At 30.8% G+C, this 23,761-nt stretch overlaps 3 protein-coding genes across 6 annotated transcripts in view; 2 read left to right on the top strand and 1 right to left on the bottom strand.

Annotated features, from left to right (window-relative positions):
- The window catches only part of LOC111036454 (CD109 antigen-like), a 97,910-nt gene extending 79,834 nt beyond the window's left edge, over positions 1–18,076 (top strand). Inside the window, exons 5-27 of one of the 3 annotated variants that reach the window (XM_022318478.1) lie at positions 43–293; positions 389–547; positions 617–788; positions 860–1,039; positions 1,685–1,786; positions 3,770–4,030; positions 4,149–4,292; positions 4,392–4,526; positions 4,615–4,669; positions 5,951–6,083; positions 10,654–10,771; positions 11,217–11,400; positions 11,495–11,655; positions 11,748–11,886; positions 11,953–12,071; positions 12,200–12,339; positions 12,473–12,870; positions 13,078–13,280; positions 13,864–14,016; positions 14,380–14,555; positions 15,978–16,140; positions 17,578–17,680; positions 17,828–18,076. In XM_022318478.1, coding sequence (XP_022174170.1) covers positions 43–293; positions 389–547; positions 617–788; positions 860–1,039; positions 1,685–1,786; positions 3,770–4,030; positions 4,149–4,292; positions 4,392–4,526; positions 4,615–4,669; positions 5,951–6,083; positions 10,654–10,771; positions 11,217–11,400; positions 11,495–11,655; positions 11,748–11,886; positions 11,953–12,071; positions 12,200–12,339; positions 12,473–12,870; positions 13,078–13,280; positions 13,864–14,016; positions 14,380–14,555; positions 15,978–16,140; positions 17,578–17,680; positions 17,828–18,024 — 3,846 coding nt within the window. In that variant the 3' untranslated portion in view covers positions 18,025–18,076. Of the gene's footprint in view, positions 1–42; positions 294–388; positions 548–616; positions 789–859; positions 1,040–1,684; positions 1,787–3,769; positions 4,031–4,148; positions 4,293–4,391; positions 4,527–4,614; positions 4,670–5,950; positions 6,084–7,439; positions 7,669–10,653; positions 10,772–11,216; positions 11,401–11,494; positions 11,656–11,747; positions 11,887–11,952; positions 12,072–12,199; positions 12,340–12,472; positions 12,871–13,077; positions 13,281–13,863; positions 14,017–14,379; positions 14,556–15,977; positions 16,141–17,577; positions 17,681–17,827 lie in introns of all 3 variants that reach the window. The other 2 variants (XM_022318477.1, XM_022318476.1) reach the window with 2 other exon arrangements.
- Positions 18,077–19,379: 1,303 nt separating this feature from the next.
- LOC111036455 lies at positions 19,380–21,456 on the bottom strand. 2 transcript variants are annotated; one of them, XR_002604767.1, is made up of 3 exons: positions 21,241–21,456; positions 20,030–20,273; positions 19,380–19,969 (listed from the first exon to the last, which is right to left on the bottom strand). XR_002604767.1 is itself a non-coding variant. In XM_022318479.1 (2 exons), exons 1-2 carry the CDS (start codon positions 20,288–20,290, stop codon positions 19,907–19,909), a joined length of 324 nt encoding a protein of 107 aa, XP_022174171.1. In that variant the 5' UTR covers positions 20,291–20,339; the 3' UTR covers positions 19,380–19,906. The 2 variants fall into 2 exon arrangements, 1 of the variants encoding a protein (XP_022174171.1); XM_022318479.1 differs by lacking the exon at positions 21,241–21,456 and having other exon boundaries at positions 20,030–20,339.
- A 1,783-nt stretch (positions 21,457–23,239) lies between these two features.
- The window catches only part of LOC111036449, a 746-nt gene continuing 224 nt past the window's right edge, over positions 23,240–23,761 (top strand). Inside the window, exons 1-2 of the mRNA XM_022318469.1 lie at positions 23,240–23,260; positions 23,335–23,761. The exon at positions 23,335–23,761 is cut by the window's right edge and continues 224 nt beyond it. Of these exons, the coding sequence (XP_022174161.1) occupies positions 23,240–23,260; positions 23,335–23,761 (448 nt within the window). The remainder of the gene's footprint in view (positions 23,261–23,334) is intronic.

The following is a 23,761-nucleotide window of genomic DNA, read 5'->3' as shown; positions in this document are numbered from 1 at the left end:
GGCCCAATAGAACAATAATAACCGTCTATCGTGTATCTGTAGGATGGCCAAGGTAATCGTGTGAAACACTGGAGCAGAGCACTAACTACCAGGGGAGTCTTTTCTTCAGAACTTCAATTATCTGAGTCACCGGTACTCGGTGATTGGAACATTGTCGTCACTGTACTGGACCAAGTATTCCACAAATCATTCTTGGTGGCTGAATACGTTTTGCCCAAGTTTGAGGTAACCATTGAAGTGCCTGAACATACCACATTTAAGCAATCTGTTGTGTCTGCAACTATTCACGCTAAGTATGTATAAACTATGAGTATTTGTTATTGATATTATTTCAGTAATAATAAATTATAGTATTATTTTTACACCACATTATATTGTTGCATTTCAGATACACGTATGGCAAGCCTGTTAAAGGGGAGGCCACTGTTTCAGTTTACCCTGAATACTACAGTGATCTCATACAGCCTATATACCAAAACCCATTGAGAAAAGTAGTACCAATTAATGGCAAAACGGTTGTGCAATTTGATGTCGTTAAAGATCTTAAGTTCGTTTCAGATTAGTAAAATAGGAAATTATTATAGAAAATTACCAAAACTGTAAAATTACTTTTTAGTTTAAACGACGAGTTCAAACGAATTATCACTTTCGATGTCACTGTCGAAGAAGCTCTCACAGGCAGATCTCAAAATACATCGGCTAACGTTATGTTTCACAATCACAAGTACAAAATGGATCTCATCAGAACATCAGAATACTTCAAGCCCGGTCTCAAGTATACGGCTTTTGTAAGTTGTATTCTATACAAATGTCCTCGTTTAAAAATGTGCGATATTATTAAACATATTTTCAATTTTAGATAAAAATGAGTCATCACGATGGCACTCCAGTATATGATGATAGGAATCCGGTCAAAGTTTGGCACGGATTCTCTCACGAGTCTGAAAAGTTAGACGAAAATAAACTCATGTTGCCGAGAAATGGTTTGATTCCACTAGTCTACTATCCGCCAATCAATGCATCAGTGATCGTCATTGAGGTGAGTTATTTAATTTTTTTGGCATGAAATTTACCCTTATCCACAGTGCTGAAGACATTACATTTTAATTTCATGCCAAGAATAAAAATAAGTAAAATTAAGGATCCTATTTGCTGGAAGTCATCTCTTAGAATGTTCAGTCAACATTTTACTCCACACGGATTATAAATAATAACCTAACCTCCATTATTTTATATTTATCATAAGTTTATTTATTTTGACACTATTGAATTCAAAATATAAAACTAAAATGTGATATGTTGGTGGTTAGTCTTAACTCTTTAATCTACAAAATTGGAAAAGGAAATATTAGTTAAATTGTATTAAAATTACTAATTATTACAGGGTGTAAGTTATATTTATATTGATCGTACTAAAAAACCCTGTAGTTGTTTGTTAAAAATAAATAATAAAAAATGTTAAATAAATAATTTATTTTGATTTATTTTTGTATACATAAAGGGCATATTATAATTATGATTATTAAAAATGTGATGTTACCATGACTATTATTATGTGTTGTATGGGCTTACTTTAACAGACCCTAGCTATTCGGGGTGGATAATTGAAAATATAATGAGTGGATAAAACTAATTCTGTTAAATGAAACAAGTTTTTCTAATGACGATACACTTATGATTTTAGGCGGAGTACTTGAACCAGAGAGAATCGTTATCCACGATCTTACCAGCACACTCAACCAGTAATACGTTTGTGCAAGCTACCGTTCTAACCGAACGTCCTACGGTAAGACCTGCGTGGCAATTATTTTGCGTATCATTACATTGTCGGTGAATTTCACGACTCTGATAATAACTGTGCTCGGTGTTCATGTAAATTTATTATAGTCAAATTTGTCGCAATACATTGGTCGCTAATCGAATTGTACACTGCACCTAGGTAGATATTAATAGCATACATACAAATAGTTAGGTATAATAATTAAGTAGTTATCTACCTGTTTTGTGTTTTATATGATTGAACAAAAGATGATTTACTTTTATTTCCTCTTTCAGATTTTTCTTTTTACTTATTTTTCTACCCCCCACCGTTAGAAACACGAGTTTTATGCAGGCACGGTTCCATACGTGCAGTTTTAACTTATTAGTTATTAATAGTTTAAAATGTTTTAAATAACCACTAATAACATACATAAATTGATGTCACTTTTCTGGCAAAACGAATAAACTCGAAGATGCGATGGCGCAATGTATTGTATTACTATGATGTGTGTTTTTTTTGTGTCTGTTATTACCGTTTGGGGCAGTAAAAGTGCTTTGATTTTCTTCAACAGCAACTTTTCTGGTGAGAAAGTGAATCTAGTTGCTATATTCGGGGAATCAAAATTAATAATTCCCAATAGTTTTCAAATGCAACAAGAAAAGCAAATAAAAAATTAAGGAGAAACGGGAATTTTTACGCTAAACCAGTTTTCCAAAAAATCGATTTTGGTTTTTAGTGTAGGTAACTCTAACAAAAGTGACCATAGATACATGAAATTTTTGCTAAATATTTGTGATGGCATTTTTTATACACCACACAATTTTCAAAATATTTTGACTCGTGATGAACCATTTATAGGCGTATGGAATTTTAGAGTATTATTTGTATTTTTAAACTAATGTCGATGAAAAAATTTGTAAATTTAATACAAGGGTCCTCGTTAGTGCAATTTAAAAAAAAGGTCGATCGTAAATCCTCAATAATTTTTTATGAGCGTTTAAACTTAGAATTTTGTCAAAATTCGAGAAAATCACAAAAATTAGTAAAATTAATTTAGTTAGAAATTCATAAAAATTTATCTTTTTATATCGAACATTAAAAAATGTAATACAAGATTCCTTATAAGTTTGTTTACCTTTATCAAAAAACAAATTTTTACCGGAAAATCAAATTAAATTTTTATGAGCGTTTGAAGTTAAAATTTTTGCAACATTAGATATTCACACGATTTCTCTTGTAGCAATTTTCTTATTTGGTTGTAATTCAAAGAACAAATTACTGTAGACACTTTAAATTTTGCACCATATGTCCATATGTTTATTTCATCAATACTAATATTAATAATTTATACATTTTTTAAAATATTTTGAATAGTTTTAACCTGTTGACGGACATTTTAAACTTTTATTTTTTTTATTTTTTTTTCCATAATTGACAATAAAATTGTATTGGTTGGGTCAAAATGCATGAAAATTTAGTACAATACTTTTGATATATTGTTACAATAGCAGTTGAAAAATATTAAAAGTACCTACATAGTCACGATTTTTTTTAATATTATTTAAATTTTGATAGTATTTATCAAATTGATAATTGAAAATGATATTGTAGTTAAAAATGTATAACATTTTCAATTTTTTATAATTTAAAACAAGGTTCCACTTAAGCAGTTTTTTCCGTTCTAAAAAATGTTTGAATATAGCTATTTTTTACAGACATTTTAAGTTCAAATTTGGACAAAGAATAACGTTTATTATTTTGTTCTAATTCGATTCCAAAACAGCCCCATTTCACGTAGGTATATTTAATATTCTTAGATTAGACGACACTAACCTTAGAGTTATGATACAAATGATTGAGCGTATGATAAATTCGATGAGACAATTGTTTTTGTGTCAAATTCAAATCAAGCTATCTATAAAATATCATATTGGCTGTTGTACCCAGCACCCATCTCGAATTTCGATCTAACTGCGTATCGCTAGTAAAAAGTCCTTTTGCATCTAGGTCAATAAAGATGTCGAAATACAAGTGAACTCAACGGAGAGTCTGCAGTATATAACTTACCAAGTTATGGGGAGGGGTGATGTAATCGTAGCTAGTACCGTACAGATTCCTAACGCCGGCCAGCACACAGCTGTTATCCGATTCTTGGCTACGTATGCCATGGCACCCACCGCCCACGTGATCGTGCAATTCGTCAAGGATGACGGCGAGGTAGTCGCTGACGCCATCGACGTGGAACTCGATGGAGTGTTGCAGAATTACGTAAGTATCCCCCTGGATGACATTTTTTGAATATTTTATTTTACTACCGTTGTTTTTATTGTTATTTACACACGACTTACCCCATCCTTTGACCAGTTTTACATCGCTCTCGTTTCAGATTAATGTAGACGTGAGTCGCGATGAGGTAGAACCTGACACCTCTGTGGACATAAATTTCGAAGCCAAACCGAATTCGTACATAGGCGTAGCTGGAATCGACCAGAGCGTTCTACTACTGAAGACTGGCAACGACATATCACATGTGAGTCCACCGTCAATAATGATGACTAGTTGATCAATTTTGACCGTTTATATTTATTTAAGTGTATGAAAACCTTTTTTTCTCCCTTTGTATCACCAGGACAACGTGCTAGACGAACTTAGAACTTATGACAACGGCGAACACTCCAATTACATGCCATACCTCAGAGAATCGTTGGATAGACGTTCAATGTTTTGGTGGCCAGGTTCGTATACCGCTCACCAAGCGTTCGATGTAAGTGTTATTTTTTTTATCATTACTGATCACACATCCATGAAAATTTCCATTTGAGAAAGCATATTAATGTTATTTATTTGTCTAGAAATCTGGAGCGACCATTTTAACCAACGCCTTCGTCAATGATTATAACCCTTGGGGTAAGTGGTTTTATATTGCATAAGAAATATTTTTAATTATTATACAATGCATAAAATGAAAAAATGTCGATACAAAAGTCACGAAATAAATTTAAAATATTTATTCCCATACACAAAATTGCGACTAATACTTTCGTCAGTAGGTCCGTCGTCTTACGAATCCTATACGCATGGAACCCATCTGAAAATTCTTATAACATATTTTTAATCATAATAATATTATAGTGATGGTTGAATCTCAATTTATTGCATATGTCAAAATCAAAATTAATTAGTAGCTTTAATAATAATATTAAAATAATTTTCTATATGTGAGACCACTGGAAAAATTTATTAAAAAAAATACAGAATTATAATTCAAAGGTATATTTGTTGTGAATTTATGAACACCTATATTTCACTTTAATTGATTTGTACTTGCATTACAAATTTTAAAATTTTAAATTACTGTACGTTTTATAGCTTAAACAAATAAAATTGTATTTTTTTAAATACCTATGAACAGTTTAGATTATTTTCTCAGTGGTTGACCAATGGAATACAATACACTGCAACTGTTCGAGTTTAAGGAATCAGGCATCTGTCACTAAAGACGAATAGAATAAATCTAATATGCTTTTAATGTATCAACTAGTTTAACGTATTAATAACAATAATAATTATATTAGCTTTTAAATAAAATAACAAAAGACTCGAAAATGTAGATTTTTGACAGAAAATAGTTTGTATACATAATATCCTGTATCGTAAATACACACATATATATTTATGGATATAGGATAATTTATGGATAAATTTGGTTTTTATTTGTTAAAACCTAACAACAACATGATATATTGATCATACTTTCAATGCTATTTGAGAAAGAGGACTGAGATGGAATTCAAAGAACAATAAAAAAAGTTCTTGAACATTTGAGTTGATTTCAGTGAACATAATAAATTCATGAACACAATCAACAACTGAAAGCGGTATTGTTTCTGGTATAACAATATTTATTAAAACGTCTTGAAACATTGGAATTCGAGGTTTTCCTTAATATTCTGTCAAAATTGCTCGTACTTAAAACCCAATACGGAAACCGTAACTGTTACATGACCCTACCGCAATACCGCTTTTAATATCGTTGTAAAGACTGTAAAAAACCAATGAGTGGTATTATGTATGATATACCATATATAAGTTTATTATTCACTACCAATAGTTAAATCATTTGAATAACAGTAAAAAATAATTGTATGTATTAATATTAACTCATGGTGTAATGGGGGCCGTGTACAGTTTACTACAGGTCAAATGTGATGGATGACCAGGAAATGATGCCGATACCATCCACTGTCTCCGAAACATCTTCCAGCATCAAAGTGCGGAAGAACTTCCCCGAAACGTGGCTATGGGAGTCCACTGAATCTGGGTAAATAGAGGTGTGACCAATCAAAGGGTGCTTGCCTACTAACGCTTGGAACGCACCGCTGATATAATATTTGCCTGTATCAAACCTGTTGCTTGTACACGCATTTAACCGGTTAAGGTAAACGTGTGCGCACACAAATCTTAACTAATCATTTGAATTCAAATTGTCTGGTTTTGAAAATCACAAGACTGGAGCAAATCACTTTTTTGTGTATCAAATTACTTGGTTGTTTAAGATAGTTTCTTTAAGTTGTTTGAAAAATAAGTAATTTTAAGTAACCCTTATTAATATTGATATGTTTTTGATGATTTATTCTTATTTTTTAAAGAATTTAAATTAAATTAAATGTATAGTCAATGAATGTTTATGTGTTTATATACATATATTATGATATACATATATATCATTGCATTGACTAAAATATAAATAACCTTTAAAGTGTATTTAAACAAAACATTGAAAAAAAGAAAATTTATTACAGTGAAATAAACTTACCGGGGTAAGTTTGAAACTAACTCGTTAAGTAACAGTAATAAAAATATTACTCACTGAGTCATTTTGACAGTAACTTCTAACTTACTATATAAATTGATTTGTATCCAGCCTTGGAAAATTGGTTTTTGGTTTAATTTTATTAACTTCAACACTATATACACTATACAATGTACATAGACTTCAACACTAAATTGATTCCTTCCATTTCTCTTCCAATTCCTTTTTTGTATTGTAAAATATTTAATTTATAGGAAGATTCATTGAATTTAATAAAATATTTTGTAAATGTTGTTTATAGTCAAAACATTAAACGCCCGGTCGAACTGACTTCTGTACTCTAAATACATTATAATATAAGCAGGGGTGTCCTTCCGTCCAAGGTTATATTCCACTGTTCATCTATCCTATTCTTGTTTCTATTTGATATTTATCTTATATTTGCAATATATTTACGATGCCATTGATGACATTTGGAAATGAGATATTTCTAAAGACAATTTTGAATTCATCTGTTATGTTATTAAACGGATTAAAATTTAAGACTAATGGACTAGTTTTTTTTTTAAATTTATATTTTCCAAAAAGAAATACTTACCCATTGTGATTTTAAAAGTATTACCTAGTTAATTGTTTTTGTAAAAAAAAACATTTATGAGTGCTATATTATTGCTATTAATCAAACCATAAAATTGGACAAGGTTTGTTTTGCTATTCAATCCCTCTAAATGTTTCCTAAACGGACGCCCTTTGCTCTCTCTCATTCTCTCTCCATCTCTCTCACACATACATGCACACCATTCTCAATGTCTGCTTGTCTGCCATGAAGTATTATGTACTGTTTTCGTGTGTTTGTTGTAACAGTGGCACCGACCGGCCAAAATCCAAAATTAGTGATTCAGATCCAGTTGCCGGTCCAGCCGGTTGTGAAACCGTACATCGGGCCAGGCGCCGTTGTACAGCCAGTGACGCGGCCGCCACTGGCCGGCCCGTACGCGTTCTCCCGCATACCGGCACCAGTATGGAACAAGCCGCGCGTCTTCCTAACACATGCTCTTCAGGACACTTGGCTATTCACTAACCTATCCACACGGTACCTATTTGGGTTAGGGGGGAATCGGGTTGTTTGTCATTAACAATACTAGGATCATTCATCTCGTTTACATGGGGAGTAAGTTGAGTTAAGCACCCCACAACTACCTTTTAAACTTCACATAGGACTTCACCCAGAAAAAAATCTCCCCCTCCCCTCTGATATACCATTAAGCACTATTACGTAAACCATCTGAATGTGAACCTCTTAAACTTCAACAGAAAACATCTAAAAGTTCATTGGAGACTACCTTTTATATATCAACTCAAGTAGTATAAGTTCTCATTAATTCTCAACGGCTGTTGAACCTATTGTGTATTCACTTATCTAACTTTAATACCAATGACATTCTTCCCAAGCTATACATTATTAGTTTTTTTACATATGTTTTGGTTTTTGTTATGATGATAATCCAAACAATATCATCAAAACGCAGAAATTACTAAAGCTCAGAAAAACCTCAAGAATATCTAAAGACAATGAATTTCCTCTTCCGAGAATGATTAAAAAATATGTTTTTTTTAAAATAAATGTCATATATATTTTATTTTTACACTATTAAGTCTACCATTAGGATTCCTTCGGTGTTTAGGGTTTATTATTTGGAACACTTTTATCCAATATCAATTATAAAAGTATCGAAACCCAAGTTTCCACTGGTGGAGGTTTGATTGTGTATATCGAATACGTACCGTGGTTTTTCAGAATGTATTGTCAATAAAATTTCCTATAAGCTTTTGCGCACGCTTTACTTTTCGAATTTCTCAAACACAAGGATGAGCCACACAGGGTTAGTGATGTTTCAGACTGGCGATGTCTTGTACTTCAGAATAGATGCAATATTTGAATATCGTCAGAACGCTATTGCCCTCTCTTTATGCATATTATTATGTGTATTATATCAGTACCTATTGAATGACTATACAGGTAACATTACTATAGCCTTCATTCACTGTCATGCGTAAGTACCTATATCGAGTGGTAGTAAAAAACATTAGAATTGCTCTGCTTTAATCGCTTAATATATTTTAGTTGGATATAGGTAATAAGCAAAAAATAAAATGATTATCCTACACGTTGTTTTTGTAACTTCAATAATATGATTCCATAATCACATTCACTTTCGTTATATTATGTTTATAAGTTCATTTAAAATATCATCGTTTAATTGTCAAATTCAAATGTATTATAATCGAAAATTATAATTACCTAAGTTTATTAAAACTGTCTTAATTTCTTATGTTGGTAAAAGCAACAGTAACAATAGATTGAACATAAGTACATAAGTAGCACAAAACCGATACGAAATACCCTAAAAAATGTTGTCATAATTTTTTTTATAGTAAATGTTTTAGCGATAAAATTGCACTAGAAGCAGAGATGAGCGGTGATCTATTTTTGTTAACCCTTAACTGGTCACCTGGGAATAGTTACACACACAGTCACGTCGGGTCTAACTGACTTATAATTTAAATTTCTTTAGGAACGTATCCTGATGATATTTAATAAATTTCAGACTAAATTTTTTGATACAAATTAATAAGTATATTATTTCACTAATTCTGCATTTAAAACAATATTAACATATACAAATAAAACATACCTTACAAATATCACTATACTTGTATCTTTTGTGCTTGGACAAATATAGTATCTCTTACGTTTCTTAGAGTCCCTTGCATTGTCGATTTGATTTGTAACTTGTGGTTTGTTGATTCCTTGACCCAAATATATCAATATTTTTTTTCTAAGGCTGCGGTAATTTTTGAATATTATTTCTTCTTTGAATTATTTGATCATGAACAAGATTTTTGGAAAGATTTTTCTTCTTGTTAATTTTGAAAAAAATATATGGATGCAGTACAGATGAAAATGATGAAATATTGCTAATTGCCACCTCTTGATTCTTTTACCAACATTGCAATTACTGCATAACTTATCACAAGAGTCTATTCTACCTTTAGTTATGTTGTTAAAAGTTCTTATTTCTGGTTTTTTTTTTTGCACCAGTGTCATCAACAATAGTGATCATGTAATGTCTTAGCATTTTTAGCTATACCTTAATTTCCAGGTAAATGAGTAATTATATTATGTTGCCTCATCCAACCACTCAATTTTATTGATGTTTTATTACATTTGGTATATTTATCCTTACTAAAATAAATACTAGTTGATTCACTTACATTGTTCACTTCTTCGTCGTCTAAATACGTACCTAAATCTGATTTATTGTCATATTCTCACTTTCTTCAACATAATCTTCATCTCCTTCAGAATCATTATTAGACAATGAACTTTCTTCTTTTCTCAACATTTTTACTTTTAACTCACTATCCGTGGTAAACAATTCAGCCATAATCTAAACAAAATAATTGGTATTTATAAGATTCATATACTCGTATTTTTTAATTAGCATTTTCAATATTAAAATATTATTATTATATATAGATATAGGTAAACCGATACAATACAATAAATAGTAATATATATTTTTTATTAGAAATTTTTGAATTAAATAACGGTAATTTATAATAATAAGTGTACTTAAAAATAAAAATAAAATGATTCTCGATTGAGTAACGTGAACAATTCGTCGGATTTCCGTTGTAGACGTCGATTTGATCCGACGTAACCAGTTAAGGGTTTTAATAACAATACACTTTTTATGCAATTCCGATACCAAAAATGGTTATTACGCGGGAGTGTGGGACTTGAGGTGTAATTTACTTTGAATTAATGTCAAAATACATTTTAATTTTTGTATAAAACATTAAAAACACCATACTGAGACGTCTACTTAATTCAATTCAATAAATGTTACAATTGTTCTCATTACATAGTTTATTCAATAGCTTAAATTGTTTTATCAATAGCTCTGCCTCATGTTATTTATTATTGTAAAACTATTAATTGCTTATTGATTAACTATATTATTCAACTAGAAAATTTTTTTTAAACTTATAACCAACTTGTATGATATTAAAGGCAAGACGGACGAGCTTCCTTGAAATCCAAGGTGCCAGATACGATCACATCGTGGGTAATCACTGCGTTTTCAGTCGACTCACTCTATGGACTCGGTCTTCTCGACTCACCTAAAAAGGTAAAATTATTTAAATAATGCACTAAACATCAATATATTGTTATATTTATGGGTGATAAATTCCAGACATTACCACAGATCAGAATTTTGATAGTCCATAAAATATTAATTATTAAACCGTGTTTGTGTTTGTAGAATAACCAGGTATTATCTAAATCTATTTAATTATACGTTTTTATTATAAAAAAACAGTAATATCATTGTTATTTTAATGTTAAAAACAATCAATTGTTTTATGCAGTTTAATAGTTCAGTGAGTTTTATATACTTAATCGTCAAATGTACATACCTAGTACCTACCTCTATTGTATTCAAAAAAATTACATTTACCATGTGATTTTAACGAAATATGGCTGAAGACAAACGTTATATGTGAAATGTGTAACGAATTTTTCGATTATATTACGGAAATAATTTTAAAGTTGTTACGATTGTTATTTTATAGCTAAAAGTATTCAGACCATTTTTCATTTCCGTCGACTTACCATATTCAGTGAGAAGAGGCGAGTATGTTTCCATACCGGTAGTGGTGTTTAATTACCTGAGCAAAGACGTCACGGCTGACGTGACTTTAGAAAATATCGGTCAGTTTGACTTCGCTGACACCTCCAATGATGTCCGAGATTCAAGTAATTAATAATAAATGGATAGTGTGACTAATACATATGTACATATTTTTTTATTGTTGGTATTAACTCTTCTTATTCACTTTTTAAATCGTAGAATTAGAATTGTACAAACGGAAATCCTTAACTATCAAATCTAATAGCGGAAGCTCAACATCGTTTCTTATACAAACCAAAGATCTAGGTTACATAAGCATTAAGCTGACTGCTACCAGTAAATTGGCTGGAGATGCCATAGAAAAGAAGCTATTGGTCAAGGTATAGTTTCGTTCAATGATTTTTGAACAAAGGCATAAAATAGTTATTTCGTATATTATCATTAATAATACCCGCTTTACCCTTTTCTTTAGCCGGAAGGAGAAACTATTTATAAAAACAAAGCGATCTTTGTCGATCTCAGGAAAGAATCATCGTTTGAAAAGAACATAACCTTAGAAATTCCCAGCAACATTGTACCAGACTCTGAATTTATTGAAATCGGAGCAGTTGGTATGTTGTTTGTCTAAACATTGTTTGTTCGTCTGTTTAACTATAGTCCGTTTTATTTTAAAACAGGTGATATTTTGGGACCAAGCACGATGAATTTGGCGTCTTTGATCCAAATGCCATTTGGATGTGGTGAACAAAACATGTTGAATTTCGTTCCCAATATCGTCATTCTGGATTACTTGAAAGTAAGTGGCATCAATTATGTATAAACCAATAAATTTGATTAATAGTGATTCAATCACGATGTATGTCAAGTGCGGTTTAAATCAAAAATATTCGACCCAATCTTAATAATTAATAATCGGTAATTTAGAATACGAAACAATTAACGACTGCTGTGGAAACAAAATCATTGAAATATATGGAAACTGGGTACCAACAAGAGTTAACATACCGCAGATCAGATGGCTCTTTTAGTGCTTTTGGATCGGCAGATGCCAGTGGTAGTACATGGTATGTTACCTTATTTATTACATATTGGTTCTACGATAGATGGTAGTCCCTCGATATCATTAAATACTTATAAATGATTTGAGAAGAATATAATTTTTTTTTAAATTTATATTTTTGTATAAATATTTTTCAGGTTGACCGCTTACGTTGTCAAGTCATTCAGACAGGCAATGCCATACATACCAATTGAAGAAAAAATCATAATTGAAGGGCTACAATGGTTGTCTAACAATCAGGCTAACAACGGTAGTTTCCCAGAAGTGGGCTATGTCAGTCACAGTGACATACAAGGAGGATCTTCCAAAGGACTGGCGCTCACCGCCTATACACTTATAGCGTTTTTGGAAAACCAAAAGGCCACTCCGGTTTACCGCAATACAATTAATAGGGCCGTAGAATATGTAGTGAGAAACTTACCGGGAGTAGAAGATCCGTACGCGATCGCCATTTGCTCGTATGCATTACACTTGGCCGATCATCCGGAGAAAAACGTAGCATTTAACTTACTCGAATTGAAAGCTAATACTGTTGGTAAGTCTAGTATTTGTTATTTATTACTAAACGTTTTATTCTTAATACATGCCATTGAAATGTAGCCAACATAATAACTGCACTGACGGTTGGTGAAGTATATAATTTTAAATTAAACGAACTTAGTTTGAGGAGTTTTCTTGGCACAGCTACATGTATTATTTTGTTGTACTGTAATAAAACGAAAACATGATATCGTTCTTTCAGATGGAAAAAAGTGGTGGAAACGAATGGATCGTGCTAACGATAAAAAAAATCCATGGGTCCAAGAGCCTAATTCGGTTGACGTGGAAATGACTGCATACGCTTTGTTGACCTATTTGCAAAGAGAACTTGTAGAAGATGGGTTACCGATATTACACTGGTTGGTGTCTCAACAAAATGATCAAGGAGGGTTCGCTTCTAGCCAGGTATCTATTTTAGGTTACCTAGATGAATATTTATAGGAAATTAATTCGATTTGGAGCACTGGGCGGAATGCTATAAGTGTTTAACAGTTCAAATAAAGGTGGAAATATTTCATCAAATTAAATTTTTCCCATCTATGTATATTGATTATTTAAATCAACCGTTCCTTGAAAAAGTACAATGAATACTTTTGTCTAAGAACTCAAACACTGTTGTAACTATACATCGTTATTAATCGGAATAGAGGTGTCAAGTCTTACAGAGAGATTTACATTGACCAATTATTATTTCGTAGACATAAATTACTTGAATTAATTCAGATTTTCACTCTCTTTACTAGTTTTATTATACCTTAGTTGATTTTTAACTCCATAGTTTTTTGTGACATCTCTAGAAGCGTGACCAGAAGGAAATATTATTTAAAGTATTCTTCTGTTTTTTAACACCTATTTTTCAAAAGAACAACTTAAGGAACACGACAAAAATTTAGTAAACGACTTTCAATGTGTGTCTTTTCTCACTAGTTATAAGTACTATTTTTATGCATTAATAATAACTCTATATTTTTTCCACGCGTTTGTTTAGGACACGGTGATAACGTTGTACGCTCTTTCTCAAATGGCCGAGCGAATTACTCCGGGTTCTTTAAAGTTATCTGCCACATTTTCTTACATGAAAAATGGACAATCTGAACTAAAAGTAACCAAAGATAACGCCATGGTGTTGCAGTTGATCGAAGTGAGTAGTGTTCATAATATGTAAATATATATGTTAATATTGTATGAAATTTAGACAACAATGTTCTATTAATTTATATTTTTCCAGACATGAATTGAATTAAATCAATTTACTTCTTTTATATTATTTTTAAGATTGATTCGTAAAAACAATTTTTTGAGTGTATTAAATCTATAGAAACGAATCACCCAGATAAGAATTTGCTGGCTTGTTACATACAATTCTAGGGATGAATAATAAATTAATAATATTTGTTGACATTTGATAACCAAATATAAAATAACGGAAAAAAATTTTTCGATAAAAATAAATTACAGTGTCAGCCTGACTACGTTTGTTTTGACTCATTTCGTATTTCCATAGCTCCCAAAACGCACTCGCGTCTTGAACGTAACAGCCACCGGTACTGGATTCGCCGTCATCAAAGTGTCATACAGATACAATGTAAACGTTACCGGCGCTTGGCCACTATTTTCGTTAGATCCGCAAGTGGACAAGAACTCGGACGCCAATCACCTTCAACTTTCCGTCTGTTCCGGGTACATGTTTTTTTTTTTTAAATTTTACTATAGCTGTACCATCGAACTGAATATATGGAACGGTCTGAAAACATTTATCGCCTAAGTAGACTGCTATTTTGATTCTTGTCACGGAACGAACTATAAAACTTATAGCTTGCGCCACATGTGGTTATGTTTTTTTTATCATAGAACGTGTGGCGGCGTTCGAACCATAGATAATAAAGAATGAATAGCTCATTGCTATATTAACCAAATAGAGGGATATGTGCCGGAATGGGGAAGAGAGAAAGAAACAGTTTATCAATGGCTCCCATTATAATAGCGGTCTTATCTTAAATTATATTTTGTGATTATTATCATTGCTGGACGCATAGATAATATATATTGAAAATTATAAATTATAATAAAAACATAAATACAATAAATACATTATATCATAACAAATTTGATGCATATTAATATTAAATACTACTATAAATGTATATTGTATCAAAGAACAATCGTATAATTGTATATTTGTGTAATAAAATATTTGTGTTATGACCGCTATAACCTTAAAATATTTTCTTATTCATTTCCATAGATAAGCACAAATGGCCTATCCATTCTTTATTATCTATGGTGTGAACAATCCGATGTGATGATGACGGGTTATCACTTTTTCGTTGCGTCAACAGCATATGTGTTAGAAAGAGAAGAGATAACACAATTGGTTTGAAGTAGAAGTTTTAGTTTATTGAATCGAAAAAGATTATGACATTAATTTCGATGAGAGAGTATGGAGGTCGAAACGAGTACGGGTTCATATGTCCCGATACATTGCCGATACATTTGGTGGACGTCACTGTTGGGAATCGGTGCTGATAACTTAGTAATCCATTAGACACGGGTGCTTGGCTCGACTCAATAGCAGCGGTTGTCATATCCGGCGTCAACAAGCTAGTTCTTAAGCTACCTTAATGGGGAAGGCCTAGAGAGGCGGACTTGGGTCGAGCGGTTTGTCTCGCGGTGAATAGAAACGGGAGAGAGGAAGCCGGGTCTTGCACGTTGTGACGTCAGCGCAAACATCACGGCATGTCGTACGTTTGATGGTGTCGTCAACCGCAGCAGGGAGGTACCGACGAGAAGGAGTATTGCAGAGGCGACCGTCAAAAAATTGAAGATACCATAGGCATATCACTGATTTTTTGGTGTTATATAACCTTATAAAATAATCCTATCTATGAAAAATCATGGAAAAGAACATTGACAGACTTAAGATGGTGGTCTCTGTAGATGGAAACACTTTCGTATTAGAATCTATACACAATAAGCGCTCCATGTATTCAGATTAGCACAATGTACCGTTTAGTAAAATAAATATCGTTTAACTGTTGGACTCCATTCCGTATAACAATCAACTGATTTGCTCCAAACTTGGGCTGGGTTTTATTTTTGCAGTTTCCGAGGAGGCAATGACAGCAACATGGCAGTAATGGAAGTGACACTACCCTCGGGTTTCACTGTGGACAACGATGCGTTGCCCAGCCTCCGGTTGTCCAACAATATTAAACGCGTCGAGACCAAAGATGGGGATACTGTCGTCATGTTGTACTTTGACAAGGTAAACCATAATTTAAAAAAATTAAAATTAAACCACAAATACCATATTTGAACATAAGTACATAATATACATAAACGTACTTTTAAGTTCAAAAATATAAATTAAAATATTCATACATTTATATTTGGGGAAGTCTGATTTCGTTATTAAAATCTTTTTAGAATCAATACCAATTGAATTACATTTACTATTGGGTACTATAATTCGATCGAAATGAATCACTACTAAAGAGCTATGAATGCCAGCACTAGCACTTACTCATGATAATTTCTATAAACTTAACTACCAACAAGATTTATCAGTAATTAGGTATCGTGTGTTTTGACGAGATCGCTTGATCGTAGACTTGAACACGGAAAAATTAACTGTTTTCCCAGGGGCTTGAGATTGTTATCCTTATCACCATAGAAACAACAACTATAGACATCTGTTGTTTTACTACTGTTGTATTAAAAGTTGAATTCGACTGCTTTATAAAACAAGAAATGTTTACATTTATTTATATATATTATGCATGTGTAATGTGATAATATTTTTTTCTAATCATTGCCTGCTTTGTAAATGGCGGTCGACATCAATGATAAGAAGGAGATGGTATCTACGAGTGATAAGCACTTGTTCGAAAAATTATAAGAGTGATTTACTCTGTGACCAACTTGAGGTGGTGTTGCATAGCACCATAGAACAATATAGAAGCGACACTCGATCAGTTGGTTGGGGTCTTGTTTACCTATGATCTGAAGTCTGAACCTCCGAAAAACACGGAAACATTTACCAATATGATGTTAGACCCAAAGTGGTATTATGTAAACGTTTACTTCCACGTAGGCTGGGTACGCTGCGTGGGGTCGGCTTGTTTACCATTCAGTAATCATTATTCAGATTTTGTTTACTTTACCACCAGATACCATTTCAAGGCCACCATCGCCCGTTCCCACCAATTCACGGAGTGTCGTACCCCTGATAGCACGTTCTCTTGCTTTCCGAGCTCAGCTCAGTGAGCTAGTGGCCACGTGGGCATCTCTGTGAATAATTTATGAAGGTTTTTCACTGGCGTCACTGCTGGATCACTAGTATAAATCGTGGAATAAAAATCCTCGTCATTTTTTGGACAACTGTCTCTAACCTAGTATCTAGTTGTTGTATCCTATCTATAGTTAGTACTATGGACATATAAGATAATGTTTTTGATTAAACAAGTAATATATTAATATTAGGTACTTCTGAATAATATGTTATTTGATGTTGATATTGAAACATTAAATTAATAACTGTTATTAAAAACTATTATAAACGGCAAATACTGATCAATTAAGGTTTTTCGTTTTATTTATTTTGTAACAACGAAGGATATTTCTTTGCTATATTACATGTGGGTAAGACGGTTATAAAATGTGCATATATGGCCAAATAACCAAATTGTATTACAATTTTCAGATGATGGCTGAAGAATACTGCCCGACTATATCAGCTTTCCAAACACACAAAGTAGCCAATCAAAAGCCAGTGCCTGTCACTGTGTACGATTATTACGATCAGTGTGAGTGTGGCCATTTTTTTTTTTGGTTAGATGTATTGTTTCAAACCAAAAATGTTCTCAATAATTTTTTTTACCTAATAACATTGTGTCTTGCTTAAGTTTACTACTAAATTTATTTATTTACTTATTTATTTTTCCTTCTATTAGCGAGGCGTGCCAGAGTTTTTTACGCACCGAGAAAAGCGACTCCATGTGAAATATGTGAAGATTCCGACTGTACCAAAATGTGTGTGCAAACTGATAACCCCAAATCTGGTGCTCCGTCACAGTTCCGTAACGGTTTGCAGTTGGCGTTCATCATCTCTTCGATTTCAAGCATCTTACTCGTTCAATATTTTAACTGATATGACGCGCACAAAATATTTATATATTTTTTTCATATATTTTATATTCATATATATGCGTAATAAAGAGGAAAATAAATCGGTAGATTTTCACAATATTCCTATTTTGTTCAATGTATTAATATTATTTTAGATTGTTAAAAACTCGACACATTTTTTTTGTAAGTATGTATTTGCTTTGCGTGCAATTTACATAATATTATTAAGATTTGTTTTTATTTAAGTATTTAAATGTCCATTAACTTATTGAATACTGTATTATTTAAAACATTATTATTACAATAAGCAAATATTATATTATACAACATTTTTGGAAAATAATATAGGTAAATAAGAACAATGATTTCCATGATTTACGATACAGACACTTGCCTAAGATTATAATATTAAACTGCACGCAACTCTAATCAAATACCCAAAAAAGTTTACATTATCATAAGAATTTTAATTTATAGTTTTATTATTATTATTGTTTTTTTTTTTTAACAATATTTAATTTATATAACTATACAATAGCTGACATGTCTACCTAATTAATACCTATCCATATACACAATATTATAATTATAGAAATGTGAATAGAAATTTACTGAAAAATCAATTTATAATAATATATATTATGTAATAACGAACCTTACATTTTGTTAAACATTATGCATATTATATTCCCCGATTCCGAATGAAAATTCAGTTGGTAAATAAACTACCTACGTTATTATTTAGGATTTTTTTCATTAATATAAAGACTGATTGACAGATGTTATAATTATTATCAAAATAAACACCTTCGATAATCTTGTAGGCAATTACTAAATCACTAATTATTAAAACAGTTTTATTGTTTGTAAATACTAAATTGAAATAGTACTTATAATAAATATATGAATATTTATAAATAATCATATTTTTGTTATTATTTATTTTTTATTGACATGTGAAGTTCTGACACAAGATTTAAAAGTGTCCTATAAACAATTTGTCCAAAAAATGATGCGATCTGTAAATGTATAATAATATAACACGTAACTCAGGCTGGGATGGATTATAATAACTATAATTTTGCATTTATTTTTATTTTTTTTTAAGTACGACAAATGGATCTGAAAGTTTTCATCGAACTTACAACACTCAATTTCATAGCTCCCATCCTTTTGTCCACGTAGCTTTAAATATTTTTTAAAAAACGCAAGAGGAAACAGGTACGAAAATTCAATCAGTATTTAAAGGTCGGAATAAAAAAATGGAAAATGCTGATTTAATTCGTATAAAAGAAGCCATGAGAGAATATAACAAGTATAAAATTCATACAAATATTATAATATATTTGTCAAAATATTGTTATTTAAGTGGTACTAAGGTATAACATTTTTTATTATATTATTGAAACCTTCTATTATTTTTAATTATTTTATTTTGTACACTATATTATAACATATTTGTCAAAAAATTGAGTATAGTGGTACCATAACTTAAGTCATTTTTTCAAAATTAAAATTTTACTGATCACAAATAAAATAAAAAATGTACAACGTTGCACAGCAAATCATACGCAATCGTTTGACTCTTGGAGTAAATATTAAATTTAATGCTTTAATGTACGCAATCGTATGCGTTGACTCCAAAAACCGGACACTTTTGATCAAATATAGGACAAAACCGCACAATTTAAAAAGTTGTCGAATTCAAAAACCGCACAGTTATGATTTTGACCCCAAAAAGGTCGATTAACAAAAAACGCATATGTATATTGTATATGTATAATTAATTATTTTTTCTCATATTTCATCAAAAAATGTGTGTATATTCAAAAATTAAAAATATAAATTCAAAAAAATTTAAAACTTTCAAAGTTTGATTGGCTGAAACCGACTGCCGACGTTATTTAATAAAAATTTATACGATCTCCATCAAGTAAAATTTCTACCCAAAATTGAAACAAATGCCTCTAAAAAATAAATACAATTTAATTAAAAATCAAAAATATTACTATTATATATTTACTAACTTGTTTCTGTTTTTCAATTGGTCTGATAATATTTTGCATTCTCTTATGGTTCATACGTGTTACTGTATCGATATGAATATTTCTTATAACATCAATAACCATAAATAGTAAATACATATGGATTCGATATTGGATTTGGATATGATTTTCGAAGGTTAGTGTTTGATGGTATTTTCCGCCATAAAGCTTGACCAAAGTGGAATACTTATAAATTGCTGTACAGTATAAGAAAAAATCTTCAAATCTGTGATTTAAAAACATTTACAAATTAATCTAAAATAACAAAGTATGTATCAATTGTAAAATGTAGATCAGCTGATTTACACTTATTTTATTAAAAAATTGTTTTATTTTTTTATTTAGTTGTTTATCAAACTTTGATGTGAAATCAAATGTGTCACGCAATGCCGACTGCATTACCTATTTTGAATTTCTAGAAAATGTTCAGTTATTTTCAGAAATTGTATATTTCTGAACAAACTGAGATCATATTAGAAACAGTCTTTAAATCAATTGATGTATTTTGTTATTAATTATATGATATATAAGCTTTTCCTAATACATTTTTCCACATGACTAACATAAAACTAAATTTAAGTTTCGTTACATGAAAAAGCAAACATTGTGCTTCAGAAACAGTTTTTGAATTTGTGTTGGATATTCTGCCTTTGCATATTTGTTTTAATGTCAATATTACACCTTATAGGGTACTACAGGCTTTGTTTGTTCTTCTTTTAAAATATGAAGTCTAAGAAAAATGGTAAGAAATATATATACAGTTTCTAATGTACCAAAAAATGAAATTGCAACAACGGAACATCTAATGGAATCAATAAAAAAAAATTTTAATTGCGAGCACAGCAATGAATATACATTGCAAAAGGACTTAACTCTTTTACTCATGATTGTAAACCACTTAATCGGTGATAATGGAGACATTGTACTTGCTCCATCATAAACTTGGCCACAGAACACGGAAAAATTCAAATCATACTTTTCAATACATTTACTTAGAATATTAAAGTAATTATTTGCAGAGGCACCTGGTAATTGTTCAAAACAAATGAAATGTATCATACAATTAGAATATACAATAATGTATCTTCTGAATGTATTAAAACATGATGCATACAAAATATATTTAATATAGTGAAAATCATTATCACACATTTCATTATAATAGTATTTTTTATATTTTATAATGTAGTTACCTCAGTATTTCTCATTTAAGAACTACAGAATGCTTCATTAACTAGCTGAAGCTCATCATAAATGCCTCCAATTGTATTTGTTATGTTTATTTGAAGTTCTGAGGATGGCCCCATAACCTAAAATGTTAAGATTAATTTAAAACAACTACATTTTATATTTTTTACAATTATTAGCTATATGTAGAATAAAAATAATAAACATAAGTACCTCAATTGAATCATCACATGCTTCATTAGTACCATTTTCAATAGAGAGAACTGTTTCATTTTCTATACATTTAAGTGGAACTGGTGAAAACTGTTCTACACTCAGTGGAAACTGAGTACCTACTTAAAGATTAAATATTACCTATACAAAATATTATAATATTTATAATCAGGTAAAATTAGGGTAAAGGAAAAATAAAATATATAAATTATAATAATATATTATTTAGCCATGTAAGTATTAACTATATATTAATTTAATTTTAGAAATGTAATTATTTTAATAATTTTATTAAAAAGCGTTCCAAACTTCCAATTAAGACCAATTGGCAGTATTATATTTAGATAAATAATCAGTTACTTTGTAAAAATAAAATTGAAACAATAGTTATAAAATGTACAGTTACCTCTAACTTTTCTCTAATTTCTCGGTTTTTATGTTTAATTGTTCTTTTTTTGATTTAGATTTTTTTTATATTGGGAACCACTTAACTCTTTACGTTTCCAAGTGAAAAAAAAATACAATTTAAATATCATTTTTTTAAATGTGTATAAAGCATACAAATTTGTATTAATTATTAAATAAGTACCAACATGATGTAACAAAATGTGCTTTTAAATTATCAAATTGAAAACTTCTACGATTGTCGCGTAGCATTACCTTGTATTTCAAAAAACTTCTTTCCACATCTGCTGATACAATTAGTGCGTATTTGAAACAAGAGATATCTTCTGGTGACAACTCTGCAAGGTCTTCATCGTCGTTTCTTATTTCTCCACTTATAATTTCAGAAATTTTTTTATTTGTGATAATCCGGGATTTTTGATAATACTTCCGATAGCTTAACTTTAGCAAATTCAATACCTCGTCCTCCTTAACTCAATTTATTTTCTACATTTTGAACCAATTCTAGACTTTTTCCAAAATTGACACCCGATTTTTCTAGACACGTAATAGTGTCTGTTATACATTGGAAATTTGATAGAATTATCGAAAGTTCATTTTTGATCGAGTTATCATTAAATAATTGTTGTGCATTTTGAATAGACTTTGCATCATTTGGGTTGAATGTGTCGATAACTTCTTTGAATTTGTCAAAGTTTTTACCATCATAAAACGCGGCATCAAGCCACGTTCCCCATCGGGTAATAATAGGTTGTGGGGGTAAACTTAAGTTTGGACATTTTTCTTTAAAAGTACCTACATGACCAGGTGCTTTTAAAAAAAAATGTTTTGTGTTAGATATCAACAAATCAACATTTGAGAATTTATCCCTAATAGCTTCTGATAATCTATGAAACCCATGGGCCATACGGGTAATATGGATTAGTTTAGGATAAAATACCTTAAGCGCATATCCAGATTTTACCATTAAGGAGCGGCGTCTGTGACACACAATAACACTTTGTCATGCAATACTTTTTCAGGCCATAATATACTCATTGAATCATTGAATAATTTCGAAATTGTTTGAAAATTTGTCTTTTATAAATGTTCAACAATTAAAACAATCGGTTTTGTTGAATTTTCAGAAGACAGAGAACCAATTTATTACACTTGCGACATATCGTCCTTGGACATCAATAGTTTCGTCTATTGATACCCAAATAGAACTATTTCCTATTTCCTAATAATTTGGCTCTTAGAGGTTCCAGTAATGATATTACTAAGTCTAATTGTTAAACTAATTTTTAAACTTGATTGAACTAATAAGTAGTTACAACCCTATTATTGCACAACATTTATCAAATTTCAATAGAAGAACTACTTATTTATCTAACAAAGTTCAAAATGAGTTCATTTGCTTACTTGGTAATTCTGTCAGAGGAAAAATAATTTCTAATATCAAAGAAGCTAAATATTATTCTATAATTTTTGATTCAAAGCCCGACATTTCACATAAAGAACAAATGACTCAAATTGTTCGTTATGTAGCTGAATCCAATGATAAATATACAATTGAGGAAAGTTTTATCGATTTTATAACTACAACTAAAAAAACAGGGCAAGGGTTAGCTGAAGAAATTTTAAAAAAACTTTCCGAAGATGGATTAGAATTTAAAAATTGCCGTGGTCAAGGTTACGACAATGGTGCCAACATGCCTGGAAAAATTAAAGGTGTCCAATCTCGATTACAGGAAATAAATAAATATGCACAATTTTGTCCTTGTACCGTGCATAGTCTAAATTTGGTTGGAGCCCATGCAGCTCGAGTTTCAGCCAGAATGGTAACTTTTTTCGGGACAGTACAAAGTATATTTAATTTTTTTTCTAGTTCGACAGCTCGTTGGAACATTGTATCTCAGTTTTTAA

The sequence above is a fragment of the Myzus persicae genome, unplaced genomic scaffold, assembly GCF_001856785.1.
Source record: "Myzus persicae strain clone G006 unplaced genomic scaffold, MPER_G0061.0, whole genome shotgun sequence".
In the NCBI taxonomy this organism is placed as follows: Eukaryota; Metazoa; Arthropoda; class Insecta; order Hemiptera; family Aphididae; genus Myzus; species Myzus persicae.
The sequence above is the reverse complement of the archived record's forward strand: the minus strand, read 5'-3'. Positions and strand labels throughout refer to the sequence as shown.

Bases quoted from the DNA above. Each gene is read 5' to 3' on its own strand.
- LOC111036455 (XM_022318479.1), bottom strand. From the start codon at position 20,290: ATGTTTTTAAATCACAGATTTGAAGATTTTTTCTTATACTGTACAGCA. The intron at 19,970-20,029 runs GTTAGTAAATAT...TTTATTTTTTAG, and splicing joins CAATTGAAAAACAGAAACAA to AGGCATTTGTTTCAATTTTG.